The sequence below is a fragment of the Uloborus diversus genome, chromosome 8 (assembly GCF_026930045.1).
Source record: "Uloborus diversus isolate 005 chromosome 8, Udiv.v.3.1, whole genome shotgun sequence".
Lineage (NCBI taxonomy): Eukaryota > Metazoa > Arthropoda > Arachnida > Araneae > Uloboridae > Uloborus > Uloborus diversus.
This window is the reverse complement of record NC_072738.1, coordinates 148,345,979-148,366,416: the sequence shown is the minus strand read 5'-3', so window position 1 is coordinate 148,366,416 and position 20,438 is coordinate 148,345,979. Positions and strand designations below refer to the sequence as shown.

The window sequence follows — 20,438 nt, the reverse complement described above, 5'->3', positions numbered from 1 at the left end:
TCGGGTGTTATCACCCGCCGTTTTTCGCTTTCTGATTCAGTCATTGCGATTGGCTAAGGGCAGAGGCGTGACTCTTAGTTTCGGGGGCAGCTTCACGCGAGCCCGCAGCTCCCAAAACTGTGCACAGCGCTAAAATTAATGGGATTTAAAAACTTTCTGGTTATGTTTAGAGATATGCGGAGAGGGGGGTGGCCTAGATGTTTGAAATCTGCTGTGCGCCTTACTTTTTACTTTTTTTAACTGAAACACAAAACGATATTTTTGTTAATAATGTATTTTATCAATTACAATTTTTTGGGTGGGCCGGGCCCACCCTGCCCATAGCGACGAGCCGCCCCTGGATACTGTTCAGTTAGAAATTCCCGAATGGCATTTGAAGAATGTGCAGGGGCTCCATTGTGTTGGAAAATGATTTCCGCCCTCTCCTGAACAGGAATAGTATCAAGAAGGTCAGGCAAATGATGTTCAATAAATTCTAAATATGAGCTTCCTGCATTATAAGACCTTAAAACGTATACAGACCCATCAAATGATTTCCGATTACGATTTATGATTGTGAAAAATATCGTCTGAAAACAAAAAGCATTTGTTTAACAAAACAATTGATAATAAAAACTAAACAGAATTATTCATTTGTCATAATATTTTATGTATCGTTTGCTTCTTTTTAATCTTCTGATATTTTGTAAATGTGTTTTGGAAAATGCTAGAATTATGATTGTTTTTACAGTAAGTCAGTAGAGAGTGTTTTTAGTTTTTGAAAGTTTTCGTTAAAGTTTCTAAAGATAAGTTGCTATATTCTTTTCTCGATTTTTGGGTATGTCTCGATTTTCTAACGAAGAGTATGCTGATATGCATTTCGTGTACGGATTTTGTGATGGTAATGCTCGCAGAGCGGAGAAAGAATACCGTCTCCGTTACCCAAATCGTTCTGCACCTAATCGAGCTGTGTTTGCCTCTATACATCGAAAGCTCAGGGAGACAGGTTCATTTGGTACGTTGTTCGAGAGGGGCCAGGATCACCGTTCTGCCGATGTTGAGGAGTATGTGCTGGACCGAGTAGTGGAAAACCCAAGTGTGAGTTCACGCTCGATTGCTATAGAAGGTGGACTATCACAACGTAAAGTGATGAAAACATTGCACCAAAACAAGTATCACCCGTATCATTTTACTCTAGTACAAGAACTGCGCAATTCAGATTTAGAAAAGCGGATAACATTTTCAGATGGCTACTAGCCCGAGACACTGAAGATCACCATTTTCTAAGAAAGATATTGTGGACAGATGAGTCGTTGTCCACTAGAGGGGGCATCATAAATTTGCATAACTGGCATCATTATGCTGAACATAATCCTTTCTTAACCCGAAACTCATCATTCCAAACTCGATTCAGCATAAATGTTTGGCTTGGCGTAATAGGAGATCATTTAATTGGTCCGTATGTGTTTCGAGGTAACCTAAAAGGAAACACATATTTAAAGTTCATTAAACATCATTTGCCTGACCTTCTTGATGCTATTCCTGTTCAGGAGAGGGCAGAAATCATTTTCCAACACGATGGAGCCCCTGCACATTCTTCAAATGCCGTTCGGGAATTTCTAACTGAACAGTATCCCCAATGGATTGGTCGTACGGGCCCCATCCCTGTGCTTTTTCTCTTTATTAAATGGTTATAAAACTATTATTTTTATATAAAAATATCATTTTCTTAAAAAAAGAAAGCAACATGCTATCGTGAAACAGAAAATTCAAAACAGAAAAGTGCGACTCTTTGCTGGTTTTCCTTTTTTAACGAATGCAGATTTTTACACTGTTTCAAACAAAAGCCTGACTTTCAGCTGAACTTGAAGCCCAATATGATTTGTTGTTCTAGCATCTGAAAACTAATAAAATGGGCCAGTTTTTGGTAGATTTGCCCGATTGTAGCTCTTACGGTTGTTTTTTGAAAATGTCGATTAAAAACGTTGGCACCATTTTAATTCTGAGTGTGTCCAATGTTTCAAAGCTTGTAGCCAGTGGCGGATTGGTTCAAGAAATCGGCCCTGGCATAAAGGATGTCGCGGCCCCATAGCTCCTAATACTAATTTTTACCAAACGATTGGGAAACGATATCCCTTAAATATGAAGAAATCATTCGTAAAAATTAAATACTTTAAAAAAAACACGGAACGGATCCTTTCTGTGTTTTAATGGGGTAATTAAATGGGGGTTTTAATGGGGTATCAATTGATTCAAGATAAGCTAAATCTTGGATTGTAAAAAAAATGGGGGGGGGGGGGGGAGTAAAATAATCTATTTAAATATTTTTAAATGATTGAAGCTTTATTGTTTATTCCGTAATAATATCTTCTAACATAACTTTTGTTAGAATAGAAAGGATATTAGGGAGGCAGGTTGACCCCTTAATTTTGTCAAACACATGCAGCAATACACAGAGAAAGAGAGTAGATTTATTTTCTTGCTTATGGGAGTCATTACATTAAATATTAGCAACATAAACCTAATTGTAAGTTTAACATTAGATCAGAAATAAGGGGGGTCCGGGGGTTTCTCTCCCCCGGAAATTTTATAAAATTGTAGTCTTAAAAATGCAATTTTAGATGATCTCTGGTGATGTAGGGAGAGCAGAAGATCAAAGGCCCTCCTCTGGCCATTTTTTGGAAGTGAAACTCCAAAATTGGATTCTTACATTCTTCTCAATTATGTTACGAAAGATGGCGTCCAGGAAATTTTCAAAATCTTAGCTCTGAAAACGCGGTTTTAGAAAATTTTAAGCGATGTTAGTGAAAGGAGAGATTCGAGCAGCATCAACCAAGAATTTGCTTAAAATGAAGTCTTAAAAAACGTGATTCTAAGCTTTCTTTGATAAAAACTAGGGCATAGAAAGTTGTTCAAAAGTTGAGTTCCAAAAACGAAACTTTAACTGACCCCCTATGATTTTAGGAGAAGGGGGTAATGGCGGGGCTCTCCCTAGATTTTTTCCAAAATTGAAGCCAGGGCCGGATTTGGAAGTGTGGAGTCCCCGGGGGCAACGAAGGAGTGGACGCCCCTAATCAGGGTTCTAAAAAATCATCATATTTTCGAAAATATCCGATACATTGATATATCCGAATATTTTGATATATATGTATATATCCGATATTTTCGACCCGTGAAAGTTAGGATGATTTGTAAAAATTTTACTGTGGGGGCCCCTTTGCTGTGGAGGCCCCGGGGCAGTAGCCCCGCCTGCCCTCCCCTAAATCCGGCCCTGATTGAAGCATTAAAACCGAGATTTCTGACTGCTTTATGACGAGGGGGGGGGGGGGGCTTCCTTTAAATTTTCGATGCTGTAGATTCGGAAACGGTGTTTTAAATATCTTTTGTAATGTTAAGAAAAAGAGAAGATCGATGGTAAACTTTCGAAATAAATCCTATCAACGCAACACTGTAGACGGTCCTTGGTATTATGCATATACATACACCTTTAGAGACTTCAGTTATTTGTCACAATTAGAATTTGAATGTTACAAAACACAATAAGAAGTACAATACATTAAAAATGCAGAAATTATAATTATGAAGCTGCGTGATAAATGGCATAAAAACCAAATTGGCACTAAATGAAAATAATTCTGTAAAACAAAAATAGACAATGTGAATCACTATGTTCTCTTCTCGGGAAAGGCGGGTGGGGGGGGGAGGACTGAAAACAAAACAGTTTATTGAATTTTAATTTTTTGTTAAATGAGTTCATAATTTAAATTTAAAAACCCTAAACAAAATACCCCTTTGGCTAAGAATGAAAAGAGGGTGTGTATTAATGTATTCTCATGAGGATGAAAGAAAGCTGTGCGAAGATTTTCAGAAGGAAAAAGAGAGGGGTTATATTTAATGTGAAAAGATGAGATAAGTGGAAGATATAAAGATCTGGCGTGTACCTGGGAGTCCATGACACCACGACATGAACTTTTACTTGATACAGAATCTGAAAATGAGAAACGAAGTATACGTAGATAGGGAAATGATTATGGCCAGTTACAAAAATTGTTTGGTGTCTAGATTTAATTTGAGGTTTTAATTTAATTTTAGGGTATAGGTCAAAAACTCTTCTGCCATGTTGTGGGGGAAGGAGAGATTCGAGGGTTCTCCTCTTTTTTTTTTTTTTTTTTTTGAGATTGAAGTTCAAAAAAGGTAATTGTTGACAATCTTCGATGATTTTATGGGAAAATGTTCAAGGGACTTCCGAAATTTTTTCGACCCTGATTTCTGACGCTCTTTAATGATGGGGAGGGGAAGTTTCTAGGTAGATTGCACCGGAAACGCTCTCCTCGAAGTTTTTCGAAGCTAAAATCCCAATAACGCTGTTGTGAGCCATCTTTTATTACGTTAAACTAAGGGCGTTTTTTCGAGAATTCCTAAAAAGCAAAGTTTTAAAAACGCACTTTAGGCTAGCTGTGGTGATTAAAAAAGAAAGATATAAGCTTTTGGATCCCTCTCCCCCCCCCCCCCCCCTTTGACTACGCCCCAATCTTTATTTATCTATTTATTTTAACTACTGATAATAAAAAAAAAGAATCACCATCCTACAGTTTTCTCTTTCAAACCCATTTAGACTTAGATTTTCCATAGTAAAATTTTCAATTTCCAGCCTGGCATTTTTCTTTGCTTGAAATGCAAGCCATCTGCGGTCGCAGGTGAAACTTTTTTTGTACTGACCTGATACTTTGGTGACCTAAAATAACCTTAATGACCTTAGGCCTTTTTTCCACTCTACATTTTATTTTAATTTCGTAATCTTCTTCACCTCTTGATCAAGTTTTGTTTCACATTCAAACACTTAGAACACTGGTGTAACTATTTATTTCAATATTTTAAATCTCTCTCGCTGCATTTTAATTTTTCTCCTAAATAAACCATATTTTGGGGGCCTGTGTATTTTTCTCCACTTGAACTCTGATTTTCAGGATGATATTTTTTATTTAAAAAAAAAAGGAAAGGTAAATGGTAGAAAGGGTAGGTTTGTCGACGACCCCTGAGATCCATGTTTTTATTTATTATTTTTTTTAAATCCAATCACTTTCAAATTTAACTGTCTTAACTAACGGTTTCTCAGGTTCTTAAACTGTGGATTTGAACCCTTCGAGGGATACTGAGGGAAACTGAATGCTTCATTTTTCGTAAAAAGTGTTAGAAACGCACATTTCGGAGGTCTTTACTTAAATAGTCTTAATAATGTAGTACTTTGGATGCTCTAAATTGTGTTTTAAGATTTGCATTTTATGTTAAAATTTTATTGAAAAATGTCACTTTTATTGCAATTGTTATGAAATACAATTCATAACAATTGTTGATTGTCATTCATAAGTAAAGTAAATGTGAATTGTCATTTGTAACTGAAACTGGCAATTGGGCAAAAACATTTTAACTTTTTAACACTGCCAACGTTTTCTTGTTTTTTATTGCATTACTAAAATGAAATTGGCGGCCCCATTTCTGAAAAACTGAGGTGGTGTAGCATCCACCCCCCGGCCCCCTTGGCCCCTCCAACCGCGGCGCGGGCTTCAGCCTAAGCGTTAAGAGGGACTGAAGCTAGAGAATTTACGTATCGGTATTTACATTTTGTTGTTTGTAGACAGGGCAACTGAGCGGCCCAAACATGACCGGCCCACCGGGCAAATACCCGGTTGCCCGCCGGCTGTATCCGCCACTGCTTGTAGTTCTCGGTAAAATGCGACTATCTTAATGCGAAAGGTATCATTTTGTAGGATTTAGTCTGCTCTTTCCAAATATGTACTTATTTTCCTTGTATGTCCTACAGGAATTTCAGAAATTGGCCGTTTTCTCAGAATTTTGTTTTTTTACTCATTTTCCTTAAATTTACCAAAACTCGGTTACGGTTAAGGATTGGACACGATAATGGGTGGTTCTATGCTCCGCTTGGGATCTTCTATCACCCCCTTTCGTATGGCAGATTCGATCGAACTCACCCTGTAGAAGAAAGTAAAAAGACGCTATCGATGTCGCGCGATTGCTACGTCTTTCTTTCTTTCCTCTTACGTATAAGAAGCCAAACAATCGAGTGATTTTCCCTCCGTGACTATACATGTAAATAAAACTAATTAATGAATTTTTCAGCTTTCTCCTAGCTTTTTACGATGCAATATGATAAAAAAAAAATCCTCTTTTGCTTTATCAATTTGGTTTTATACCCTTAAGGATTGCATGATTGATTTTTTACAGTGTGAGCTTAAGCATACCCTTTATACAGGATGTTCCGTTTTAACCTCCAAGACCTATGCTTTCGCAACCGTCAGTCTTAGATGTATACTTCCAGTTGCAAAAATGTTCAAAATCAGAGGCAGATTTAAAGTATTGAAAGTTTGAAGTGAAAATTAAAATGAGGCAAAAAATACAAAATTTAACTTTTTATAAGGACCCCCCTGGTCTCCTAACTTATATATAGGGAAATAATCTCCATTGAAAAATAATTTCAACACAAAGAAATTTGAAATTAGTTCGATTAATTTTCACCGAGATATGAAATACAGCGTTTTGTGACTTATGCCACTTTTCACTCGCCGTCAATAACACCTTTTGGGGGAAAATATAGCTGTTAACAAGTGTGCTACAAACTATATGTGTGCATAGAGTGCGGTTTTTCAATTTGTTCGAGGTTTTTAAGTGTGTTTTCGTGTTTCACGGCATAACATTTGCATTTGTATTTTAAGCAATGAAAAACATAAATACTTTATTTTTCTTACCTTGACGACCTGTCATTCCTCTGAAATAGCTATAAGTTCCAACCTCATCTTCTGTATGGTCCCTTAAAACTTTAAACTGGAATATCTCCTTGAATTTTAATCGCATAAATGTCATGTTTCTTGTGTCAGCAATTAGTTTTACATGGAGTTTATTTCTCTGAATAAAAGTTAAGGGACCTGGGGCCCGTATAAAAAGTTACATTTTGTATTTTTTGACTTATTTTTATTTTTACTGCAAACTTTCAATATCTTAACTTTGTATCTGATTTTGAACATTTTTGCAATTGGAAGTATACATCTAGGACTAACGATCGCTAAAATAAAGGTCTTTTCAAGTTAAAACGGAACACCCTGTATAACAAAAAGTACAAAACAATTAATTCGTCAGATCAGATATCAAATTTTGAAAGCGTCCGTACAGTTTTGGCAACAGTATGTTTTCCAATATAGTATTTGATATTTATACTAGTTGTGTTAGTTTCATGTTTCTAAAATAAGCGTACCTGGACAGTCTTGAGGCATTTGACAGTTCTCTGCTTGCAGATGTCTACCTATGCACCAGTTTCCTGTTGGACTAGGGGGAGGATTGTCGCAAACTCGAAAGCGTCTTCTGGCTCCTCTACCGCAGGTTACAGAGCAAGGAGACCATCTGCTCCAAGTAGCCCAGCCACCATCAACTAAGGGAAGTAATTCATGAATCAACAAGGATTTAAATCATTCTCGTTTTGCTTGAATAAGACTGAACATGAAATAGTGTCAAAGTCAAATAACTGAATGGGACTTAGACACCTAACACACAAGTACACTGTAAAAAAAAATCCGAAACGTTACTGGTTATTTCCGTGGAATGTTTCGGGATTTCGGAGGTTTTCTCCTATTTCCCCGGAAAATCAAGTATCTTCGCAAAAAAGTTTCCTGAGTTGCTAAAAGATCCACAAATGCAGACTTTTCCCTGGTGTGAAAACCATTTTTTGCTACCAGTTTAAAGATTGACTGAGCGTGTTTATTAAGTGTATCGGTTTTACTTGAACACTACCCGTCCGGGTAGACTAAGCTCCCAGTGGGAGCAAATAAGTCACTGGATAGCCGCAGCTTTGCTACGCAGGAATTACAGCCAATGAGTATGATTGTTCTTGCTTGCAATACTCGCGTGGCCATGGCTGCTCTAATGCTGCTGGAGCTTTCTTGGTAAATAAGGTAGGCAGGTTCTAATCAATTACATAAAACCTACTTAATATTTCTAGAAGGTTCCCAAGACATGACTGGCTTTAACAGGGGAGATTTTCCAATATTTCAGAAAGGTCACTGACTTTTATCGGAAAACGTTCCTGGTTTTTTCAAGATATGTTACTGGCTGAAATTGGGCATATCAGCTGTCTATTATTTTCCAGTAATGTTTCTGAATCGTTTTTACAGTGTACTGTCCACCTCTGAGAAGTTGAGCTATGGCCTTGAGCAAATTCATATCTTTCAAGGGAGAGCAATCAGTAAGAAGAAGAATTATTAGGCGCAGAGTTGGGCAACCATTGCAACCCTTTTATTGGCGAAAAAATCCTGTACCGCTTGATACTTCTTACCTGAATTATATTGTTCACCAAATGGGCAATAATACTACAAACTAAATCCGCAAGTTCTTAAGCCGTTTTTCCTCACCCCTATTTCAACAAATGGAATCGTTTAATCGATCGGGCCATGGAGCTTAACTTTCCAGAGGTGAACAGTATTTATCGTTCTCGAATTTCCAAATAAACCTTGCTAACTAGTCAAGCCAACGGTCTCGGCTGTTGAATAGTAAACGGTCGACGACTCACCGCCAAAAGGGCCAGTGGGTTGCAGGGCCGGTTGTGATTGAATTTCTATATTTCCAAGTGAATCTTTTTACGTGAGTTCTTTGAAGTTCTGATCGGCAAATTTTTGTGCGAAGGAAGTGACGTAACTGTTTTTTGTGTGACTCTAAATCGCACATGCGCTCCTCTCCCTTTCTTTCTTTCTCGTTGTCTGCGTTAGCATGTACTGCCTTGAGTGGAACTGTTGACTATCAACAGAGCACACATTGAAACACGCGTGTATAACCAACGCTTTTCGAGTATTGTTTGGTGTTCTCGTTGTTAAAAATCTATTTTCTTCATTAAAACATACAATTTTGTTGTAAATATACAAAAAAAGTCTTGGCCGGAACTTGATCCGGAGTCCGATGGGTTTGAAGCTTAGCGCTCTGCCGATTGAGCCACTGTAATTGTCAGTCAGATTGCGCAGTGTGGCAATAATAGTATGCAGGTTCGGCGCTAGTAGTTCTGCCATCCCTGCAATGTTTAAAATGCCGTCCCTCCACTTAATAACAACAATACACTATTAAAAACCATCTGTTTAAAAAGGAAAACATTTATCTTCTCATTTTTTCCTAGCCGTTTTGACTTAGAAATAAGTAAATGCAAAATTTAAATTCAAGTAAGCAGATCATCTCAAAAATAACGCATGCGCAGAAAGGAAAGCAGCAGCTGAATTTCTCCTATCAACTTACGACTACAAGAAAATATTAGCATTTTGCACTTTGGACCAGGAACACTGCGAATGAAGGCAATGAATGAAAGGCAAGTGTCATCTTTCTGTTACACTGTAAAAAAATTCTGAACGTTACTTCTCACTGTTGCGAAAAATATTTTTAGCTCCCAGTTAAAAGTTTAACTGAGCGTATTTATAAAGTGTATCGGCTTCAGTTCGGGTACGGCGCGTCCAGTGCGATATTAAGCTCCCAGACAGAGCGATTAAGTTTGAACTATTGTACTTTGCAGGCGAGTAAAACTCTTGATACTTACTTGCAATTCTGGCTTGGTTTTGGCCATGTTTGCAATACTGCTTATGGAATTTTCCTATTAAAACAGGAAGTTATCAAGCTATTACATTACCTACACTGTAAAAACGATTCAGAAACGTTCCTGGAAAATAATAGGCAGCTGATGTGCCCAATTTCAACTAGTAACATATCTTACAAAAACCAGGAATGTTTTCCGATAAAAGTCAGTAACCTTTCTGAAATATTGGAAAATCTCCCCTGTTGAAGCCAGTAGGAACCTTGTAGAAAAAATTAAATTGATTTAATGTATTTGATTAGAACCTTGTTGATTTATCAAGAAAGCTTCGGAAGCATTAGAGCAACCACGAACAAAGCTAAGCGAAAATCGCAAGCAAAAACCAAACATATTCCTTGCCTGCAGTTCCTGTCTCGCTAAGCTGCAGCTATTCAGTGACTTATTTGCCCCCATTAGGAACTTAGTCAATCTGGACGGGCCGTAATCAAGTTAAAGCCTATACACTTAATAAACACACTCAGTCAATCTTTAAACTGGTAGCAAAAAATATCTTTCACACCAGTGAGAAGTCTGCATCCGTGCATCTTTTAGCAATTCAGGAAACTTTTTTGCGAAGATACTTGATTTTGCGGGGAAATAGGTGAAAAACCTATGAAATCAGGAAACGTTCCACGGAAATAACCAGTAACGTTTCGGAATGTTTTTACAGTGTACCTAAGTTTACTCTAAAGTTCCTGAGACACGACTGGCTTAAAAGGGAGGATTTCTGATTTTTTCAGGAAGGTTACTGAATTTTAGCGAGAAACGGTCCTAGTTTTTGCAAGATATGTTACTGGCAGAAATTGGGCTCATCAGCTGCCCATTATTTTCCAGGAACGTTTCTGAATCGTTTTTACAGTGTAGTCCTTGTTTAGGGGAGGTAACTTACTACTTAAATGTTTTCTTACCTAATTTTAATTTAATTTTTATAAAATTATTTGTCATGAAACAATATTTTTCTTGTTAAAGTAACAAATGACATTGTTAGTAAATATTTTTGCAAAATTAAACTGTTTATTGATAACTAATAAGATATGTATATACATACATTTTTTATAATAGTATTTATTTTTTCTAACCTCGATTTTTCTGGTATGCCGGAAAGGACCAGGTAAGTGTCGTTGAAAATCTGGTGACCCCCGAATTTTGCGGCATGCCGGATAATACAGGGTAATACGGTATTTAATACCGAATTCAGTATTTTGGAAGTTCTTTTGTTATTGCTTGTTTTTATCTTACTTCTACTGCTTAGTGTTAATATCTTAAGCATGAGAAAAATATAACACTTACTCTACTCTATTTCATTTCCTGCACTACTTGTGATTGAAAAACAAAATCTTTGTTTTGAGAAATATTTCATTACATTTGTTTTTCAGATTAAACCAGTTGTGTCTTACGGAGTTATAATCATTTTGTAAGGCTGTGCAATCAACATCTGGAGAGTGAAAATGAAGTGCTTTAAATAATTTCAATTGTTCTAGAGTCTTTGAAAATTATTTAAGTTTCTGAAATTCCTTGAAAAGTACTTCAAATTTGTCTCTTATCAAGAAAATAAAATAAGAACTATCCGAATGTCCACAATACAACTCTTTCGTTACTTATTTTCTTTCATGTAAACTATTTTGTACAATTTTCACTATAGGACATTTGATGCAATAGGGGGCAGGGGGATGATGGAGAAATAATCAAAAACAAACTACACTCAAAGCCGATATGAGCAATTGACGATGTGCTTCTCTTTTCTCCTCCCTTGTTTTTCCTAGCTGTCGATTAATGTCAACGTTTTGTCGAACAAGCAAATTTTATTTTGATTGATCTTGGTTGCAAAAGAATGCATAACTTTTAAAAGGTTTTGTTTGCCTATTTTTCTTCTTTTGTAGTCTCAATCACCCTCATATAAGAAAGGCCTCAAAATACAGATCTTTATATCTATTTTTCAAAGATTTTCCCGCGGGAGAAACTCCCTGAAATTATGAATTATTTTACATCCCTCTTAAATGGCCACTTTCCTACTAGAATTCCTTTTACAAAGAAGGAAGTATTGTATCCGCAAAAAATTTTCACTCAAAAATCGACCTTAATTTCCATTTTGCTCACCCCCCGAATGAATGTTGAGTTTTTTTTTTTTTTTTTCGACTCGACCACACGTAGATAAGTGCCTAAGAATGTACAGACAAGCGAAATATCCATTTTGACGATTCTCGAGTTAGTTACAACGAGTTTTCTCGTGACGTCTGTATGTACGTGTATGTGCGGATGTGCGTATGTGCGCATGTATGTCGCATAACTCCAGAACGGTATGTCCTAGAAAGTTGAAATTTGGTACGTAGACTCCTAGTGGGGTCTAGTTGTGCACCTCTCTTTTTGGTTGCATTCGGATGTTTTTAAGGGGGTCTTTTGCCCTTTTTTGGGAGGAAATCATTGTTAATTTCGATGTAAATTCAAGTGGTGCTGCAATTTGGCGGACACTTGGCAATATATCGCCAATCTTTTGGTCGCCAAGTTTTGTCGCCAATTTGCAGACAAATTTTGCGGTTTTTTTTTTTTTTATCTGGTTTCAATTTGGCCATTGTTGGTGATATTTAGAGAGTAATAAACTATTGAATCACATTAAAATTACCAATAATGGGAAAATGACATTACATGGGAGTAAAAGGAAGTCATGTGAGGCACACGTCATTTCGTTTTTACCATTACAAAGGTGGAAAAAAAAAAGAAGAAATTAAATTAAAAATAAAAAGAGCGGGAGCATTCAAAAAACGAGACAAAAACATGAGAGCTGTATCAGTTTAAAAAAAAAAAAAAAAAACACATACGGGGGGGAAATGGTATGCGTGTTTAAGTTATTAATTAGGAAAATGTGCGAGTCCGGGCCCCTCCCGAAAAAAAATCCTGGATACGGCCTTGGTGGTGGAAGGCATTCTACGATGACTCCATTTTTTTTTCGGGGAGGATGCGACATTTTGTCGTGTATAGTTTGAAGTGTACAATTTTTCTTGGGCTAAGTTTTTTTTCTCATTACAATAAATAGTGTAAGAATAAAAAGTCTTAGCTAAGCGAAATATTGGGAGGACTTAATTAGCGATATATAGTGTACTTTTTTATTTTGCCTGTATGTAACTGGTCGTGTTTTTAGTCAACTTCAGATTAGCAATGCTTGTTGTATTTGCTTTGCTTTCCCAATTATAATAGAATTTTTTGAATGCTTTGATTTTAATTTAAAAAATATTTAAGGTTTCTTTCTTTCTTTTAGTAAATGTGTAAATTATGTTTATTGTATATTCTCCTAGTGAATATACCATGCCTTGCCATCAATTTTCGAGTAGAACCGAACCTTTGCTTCGGTCACTCGGCTGGTCTGTGCTAATTCTACATTAGCTACCAGTTTGTTTGGCCCTCTTGGCTTCCATAAGAGGTTTTCCATCACCAGTTTCGTCACTTTCCTATGCCGGGCTGATGAGTGCTAATAAGCACGAAACTGCAGTCCTCGGCTGGAAATGACTGAGCTGGCGGTGTATTTCATGTATTCTCCTAGTGGTTTGAAACATTCTACTAAAAATGAAAGCTGTTCAGAAAAAAATAACAAATACATTGCTAAAAACGAAACTGAAAAATGTTTATCTTCATTTGGTTCAAGAGCGTACATTTTTTATGTTTATTAACGAATTGCAAATATTATTGGCTTTATTAAATTTATGTGAAATTAGGGGGGGGGACTAAAATGTTTGGCAAGGGGGAAAATTCTCAATGTGCCGAATGAAATCCCAATTTTACCGAATGATAAAATTCGATAATGCACACATATACATACATAACATCTATTGCCAAGGAACATTGGGCATCATTGAAAACAATTTTAAAAAAGAAAATAAGCATATTACAGTTGCAACACTGTCTCCTAATTTGGCAAATGCAGGGGGGCATTTGAATAAAAGGCCCCCCCCCCCAATTATGTTTTGGGGAGGTCACAGTGACCTCCCGTGACTTCCCATCGGGGCGACCCTTAAGGGGGGCACAATTTTTTGAGTTCACCAGGGACGCCAGACCCCGTAGATATGCCACTGAAAACAAGAGTACATTGGTTTCAGATATTGCCAACTGTTACTAAACGAAATTTTTTTTTACAGCGAGGGACTGATATACCAATAGACTCATGAGACCTGGTTTAGGGCGAGACCCACGTGATAACAGGCCAGACAACTCCCCTCCCCCCCGCTTCGTTACGCCACCAGTAGTCGATCTTTGAACTTGGCGCGAAACTTAAAAACAGTGCAGTTTACCAGTAGTGTTGCTTGCTCTGGTTGATATAGATGAAATAGGAAATATGTAACTTCGGATGCATATTTTTGAATACAATTCTGTTGGATTTATCTCTTCCTTCCCACGTACCGGAATGTAGATGCAATTAAAAAATATATGTATAATATAAGTCTTAAGTGTCTGCTGAGTGAAAAGTGAGTCAGCGAGTTCCGCTGCCGAACAACCTGCATGTAAAGCAAAAAGCTGGGCGCCTCATGGAATAAATTTTAAAGTTCGGAGGTAAGTACTCTTTTCTCAGATAAACAAATTTACATTTTATGCAGTTAAGATTTCTTAAGTTTTCCTCCATTACACAAACAATTGTCAGTTTCCTTTCCGATATCTTTGTCTGTAATTTGTAATTTCAGCATACTGCTTTAATATTTGAAACAGTTAACTTGCAACTTTTTATTTCTTTATTTTTTCAACCTTGTACACGCATTTATTCGAAATGGATTTTCCAAACTAACAATATACATATGTCAAAATTTTCTGCGAATATACTTGTTGCTATCAGAAGCGTAACTTGGTGTTGATATTCAGTAAAAATGTAAACAAGTTTATTGAAACAGGCTTTTAACTGAACTAATCTTATATTTTCGGTTTCGATTAAATTGTTTTATACGCTAGCATGTGTTATTTTGATCAAAAAACATTCCTTGATGGGTTTCCGTAGTTCTGAGATAAAAGATTAGATTTGAACGCCGGAGGTCGTGGGTTCGATACTTAAACATTTCCCCCCAACTACGCCCCTGCAATGTTATTCAAACAAGCTGGTTCTGTGCGTAAATTAAAAAATATATATATGGTTTTTTTTTCACTGTTGTCTTTAGGTTTTATGATATTTATGCACACATTGTGGTTAAGTTAACGGTATTCATAATTTCTGGGCTTGCGAAAGATTAATTTTGAGCAGTGGATACACAACGTGTTTTTGCCAAATGCTCTATGCTTGTTTGTTTATGCTTAAAAAGGGCAAAATGTCTTGAACTACATATTTTTTGAACTCCTTGGGTTTTCTGTTAATAAGCTTTCAGGAACTCTGAAACTGTAACATAAATTGAATTAAAGGGCTGTCTATAAAGTATGTTCCAAACTTTTGAACAAATCCCCCCCCCCCCCTCCTCCTTGTTACATGTAACGCTGTTCAACATGAGCATATTGTTATAAACAACGCGTGATGTCACACTTCTTGTTATCCCCTCCCTTCCCCCTGTCACAAAACTGTCACATTGATTTCCTAAAAGAGCATACTTAGCAAAATGTTGATCTAAATTTAACATATATGAGGTTTTAAGTATTAAAGAAAGTTGCTAAAATGGTCATTCTATGAAAAGTTTTTTGAAAAAGATTACTTTGTCATCAATTAATGCTTTTTAAAATAATTTTTCAAAAGCCTAAAATGATGAACAATTAAAGCCCCCCCCCCACACACACAAGAATCATTAGCAGCAGAAAAAGCTAAAAATGGGAAAGTAGCCGAATTCCAAAAAAAAAAAAAAAAAAAAGGCTGTTTAGATATTGAATACATTTTTTGATATACAACATACAGTATTCATGATGTATCATTCATTCTTTAATTAACGTTTTTCAAGTTGAATTCCTGTGTAATTTTTCGAGAGTGCCCACCGAAGGGGGGGGGGGGGGTCGGAATCATAGTCTCATAGTAATGATAGCTTTTCAACGGCTATAGTTATAAATAACTGTGCCCTTGAAATTTTAAGGGAGATGGAGATGTTTTGGTTTTTTTTTTTTTTTTTTGAAGGTTTCATAATTGAAGGGGGTAGGGCACCGTCTACTTTGGGGATGGCACCCAAGCATTCACGTCTTTTTAAAAGCATAAATTTGCTCAGCTAAGTTAACATTAATAATCTGGTATTATGTACTTTAATTTGATGTTATGTCTTTGAAACATATTGCAGTCCTGTTTCCCGTTTACTTAAGTAAAAATGTTTATTTATTTTTTAAAATTTCATTTAATTCTTATTCAAATACAATAGTAATATTATTTTTTGTTTTGATGTAATTGTAAAATGAAAGTTCATTTATTTATTTGAATACTTCTTAAGACTTAATGTTTCAATACAATATACGAGTACTTAAAATGCGATTAGTTAAAAAACAATTTCTAATGAAAAATAAAACTGTGTTTATTTATCACTTTGTTTTAACATGATTGTAAAATAAAATCGTGTTTAGTTATTGAATACTTTGTAAGACTATGAATTAAGCTCAGTGTATTTTTTAATGTATGATTATCGGTTCCTTTTTATGTTTTCAAATGAAAAAGTAGAACTTGTAATGCTACTTGAATAACAGAAGACAATAATAAATAAACCAAATAGTTTTATTTAACCAAAATATTAATCGAAGTGCTCCCTTCCCAATATCATTGTGGATCGACAAACGATGACGTCATTTGCTAGTTGGATGGCCTTCCTATCTCGAAGGCCTCGTTTAGGGGCCCTCCAAATTTCCTTTGCGGGGATATTTTGAATTACGATGACATAGGGCTCGAAGTTCGGAACGATCGACGTTTATTTCATCATACTTTTACCCTCCCTAGCATTAAAAAGAATTTATTTGCGAACGCTTAGGCTTATAAGAAAATTTTATTCTTTACGTTTTCGACTACTCAGTTTTTTACTTCCTTTTGCAAAAAAAGGAAGCATTGTATTCACGAAAAAATTTTCACTCAAAAATCGACCTTAATTTCCATTTTGCTCACCCCCGAATGAATGTTGAGTTTTGTTTTCGACTTGACCACACGTGGGATATTTTGAATTACGATGTCATAGGGCTCGAATTTCGGCCAGAAATTAAAGCTCGAATACGTTGGTTTTAGATTTTACCAACTGAAACTAAATGAACGAGTTTTCAAAAACTGCCGAGGACAGTTATTTGATAATATATACCTCAAATATGTCAGGAGGATATTCAGGTTTACAAGCACACATTATAGACCGGGATCTGAAGGGGATTGGAACATGCATGAAAAGGCTGACGCAATATTATTTTTGATCATTGTTACAAGCACGATAGTGATTATGAAACCACATGTTGTCGCTCCCCCTGGGGAACGAGGGGGAACGCAGTGGGGGGAGCCGTTTACTAAAACACTCATAACTCGCGAACTATTTGAGTGAAAACACTGAAAAAAGTGGCAATGGGCGCAACATAAAAAGGGCTTCATAAAAGCTATTTTTTTTTATAGTCCTATCTTCGTTGGTTTGTGAGTAAAACTCCTTTCTTTTGCCAAACGAGCAAAAATTTTGAATATAATGCGTAACAGAAAAACTTTAAATTAACCGATTCGGGAATTTGAGAAAAATAACTCAGCTACAAATGCAAAACAATAAGCGCTAGCCAAGCAAGGCAAAGAAGTATACTCATAACTCGCGAACTATTTGAGTGAAAACACTGAAAAAAGTGTCAATCGGCGCAATATTCCAGGCCCCACAATGTATGCCCGTAAAAATTTTTAGGTCCAGAGATTTTCTCTTTAGAATCTTGATCTGTAGGTGTTCTAATGTGAGAATATCTTGGGTAGACATGTTGAATCCTGCGCGAAATAATTTTACAGGCCATCAAAGATAGCGGCCATTTTGGTTCACTTGCTCATTACGTTTTCCGCAACATGCGTACCTACAAATTTAATTTTAGTTTTGAACTGATATTTTTGGGGCGTAGAAAGTCAATTAATGTAATAGTTACGTCATAAAAGCCGCTCTGGCTATTTCGGCAATTTTTACGTGAGATATCTCCGACGTTTTTTGTTTACCATTCTAGTTACTAAAAAGTGTACAAAAATTAATAACTCTTAATGAAACCAAACGATTTTAAAGTGTAAAATCTTTTTTGTAAATCAATATTTTTCAAGGTCACCAGTGCAGCCAGTAATACCTTCTGGAGGGGTTTTTTCATCAAAAATACCTTCTGAACGGGGTTTTTTGATGAAAAAACCTTATGAAGGTGTTTGTTGATCAAAACAGCCCTTTCATATGCATAAGCTACTGTATTAAAATGTGCATTCATGTTAAAACCAGTGGCAATTGGGTTTTTTCTCCAGTCCCCCCCCCCCCCCCCTTAGCTCCACCACTGTTCAAGGTTATTTATCGTCTGCTATCAAAGTAATTGTTTTCGAGTAAAAATATTCCCCAATTTCAAAAATTTTTTGTTTCATGTTTTTCTGTGACAATAACTATTTAAGCAATGGCAGATATTTCTAAACTGAGTTCAGAAAGTTTTAGTGGGCAATTGAAGATTGAATTGAATTAGTGGAGTACTTGAAGACAGTTTTGACAAACGAATATGTAGTTTTTCAAAAGGAATCAAGAGAAAAAATTATATTCTCCGACAAAAATGAGTTCGCAAAGCTGCTGAAGTACGCAAAGACGCAATATTGAAAAACGCTGCAAGAAAATATAGTGTGTCATTGCAGCAACTAGTGCTATAAGAAGTACACGCGAGGAGAAACGCTAAAAAAATGGTAGAAAAAATGCACAGACTGCTGCGAGTTTATATACACATCCAAACTGTATAAGTTCTTATATTCGAAAGTATGAGCGAGAAATCAATACACAGTCTGCGCAACATCTATCCTCAAAATTTGAACTGTTTCAAAAGGAAAATTAAATATAAAAACCTCTTTTAAATTCTGAGCATGGATTTATTATTTCAGAAATAAAAGAATTGATGCTCAATGCTCAATGTAGATGAAAATGCATTGGTTAAAATTAATTAAATAAAACAATTTCTCGTAACAATGTATAATGAACGCATTATTTTCTATGCTTCCGAAGGAAATAATGAACCTTTGTTGTTTTTTTACGACATTTATCTCCAAAAGTACTTGCTGCTGCTTTTAGTTCACAAGAAGCCGTGAAGACTGCAGAAAATCATTGAGAATCTAGAGAAAATCGTTATAAGATGTTGATTTTATACTGCAAAAGAAGTTCTGCTAATCGAGTAAAGATGGTTCAGGATGCTCTTGGCTCAAAGAATGAGGAAAAAAGTCAAATAATGATTCAATCGCTACGCACAAATATTGAAAGCTTCAAAACAGAGATTGAGTTTTTGTTAAGGGATATAGTGACAAATCGGAACTGTGCAGGTATTGGGAAGTGTTTCGTTCACTGGTATCACTTGTAAAACACTTGATTATTGCTAATCACGAAGAAAAATTACAAATTATACGTTCAGACTGTAGAATTACTGTTTCCAGTCTTTCGTGAATTTGAGTGCATCAATTATGCAACACGGTACATAGAGAGGATAAGGGCACTAGAAAATGAGTGTCCTTACCTGTAGGAAAAATTCATTCAAGGTAAATTTGTTTTTTTAAAAACAGAATGGTAAATTCAATACTGCAAAGCCAGACATGAATTTGAAACAAACGATTCAACGGTTACAGAAAAGTGCCGGACGAATTGCAGGGCAGACGAGAAAAAGTATGTTGCCGAGTGGCATTTAAAGTATCATGAAATTTTAATGATATGCAATGTGTTTCGCGGTCTTATTAGTTCTCACTTAATGGATCCCTGTGAGAGTGTCCCGCATCATTATTTTTATAGGTAATCTTAGCCAATATTTTGATGAAAATGTCAAAAGGCTTGTTGATTTTATCTATCAACATATAAATCCCTATGAGATTTCTGAAACAGGGTTAATTGACAGCTTTATCATTAAACGACTTGTGAATGGTAGTGTCAAGATTCGCCTTCTCAGCATCATGAATATCATGAATCATTGATTCGAACAGTACACCAGTTTAGACTGGATACATTTTGTTTCAAAAATTGTCTGATTTACTTTCGAAAGTCAACCTACCATGCTTTGATGCACACAGTTCTTCATAAAATATCACTTCTAAGCTAATGGGAAAGAATCAACTTTAACAAGGGTGCAGAGACATGGAAATGCGAAAGAAAGGGGAAAATGCATTCAAAATATTTTAGCTCACGACTTGTTTCCAACGAACAGATTATGTGATGGTCAGGGGCATGCACAGAAATTTTATGGCCCGTCACAAATGACTTTTCCGGGCCCCCTTCCATAGTGTTTACCCATACATTTCACCCTTTGTTTTAAAAATATTGGGCCCACTTCAAGCTCAGGCCCGGGCCAACAGGTTTCTCTTCTCCCCCTTCCCCCTTTTCACGCCCCTGGTGATGGTGATTCACCTACCAAGCTAGATTACAGAAATATCCGTTGCCAGAACATTTTTTATTTAGCAAAGTATCCCCAATAAAAACTGCACTCGTTATATATTTCATGTCACAAGTCCGCTAAATAAAGAAAACTTTGGCGAAGTTATCAGCAATGTTCTGCACGGATTCATTTCTGTATGCCTTTTTCATGAACTTCATGTTGTGTTCTATAATTATTTGCAGCATTTTGTGAAATAATCTGAAAGGATGAGAAGAGAACCAACTAACTGCACAACAAACCTTGCTGTAATGGACAGAAAACCACTAGTACCTATGCAACTTCTGGTCTTCAGTATCAAATAAGGAAAATTTACAGTAACTAGCACGGAAGGAAATAG

At 36.2% G+C, this 20,438-nt stretch overlaps 1 protein-coding gene across 1 annotated transcript in view; it reads right to left on the bottom strand.

Moving 5' to 3' along the window:
• The window catches only part of LOC129227594 (coadhesin-like), a 75,683-nt gene that overhangs the window by 50,875 nt on the left and 4,370 nt on the right, over positions 1 to 20,438 (bottom strand). Inside the window, 1 exon segment of the mRNA XM_054862175.1 lies at positions 7,247 to 7,420. Coding sequence (XP_054718150.1) covers positions 7,247 to 7,420 — 174 coding nt within the window.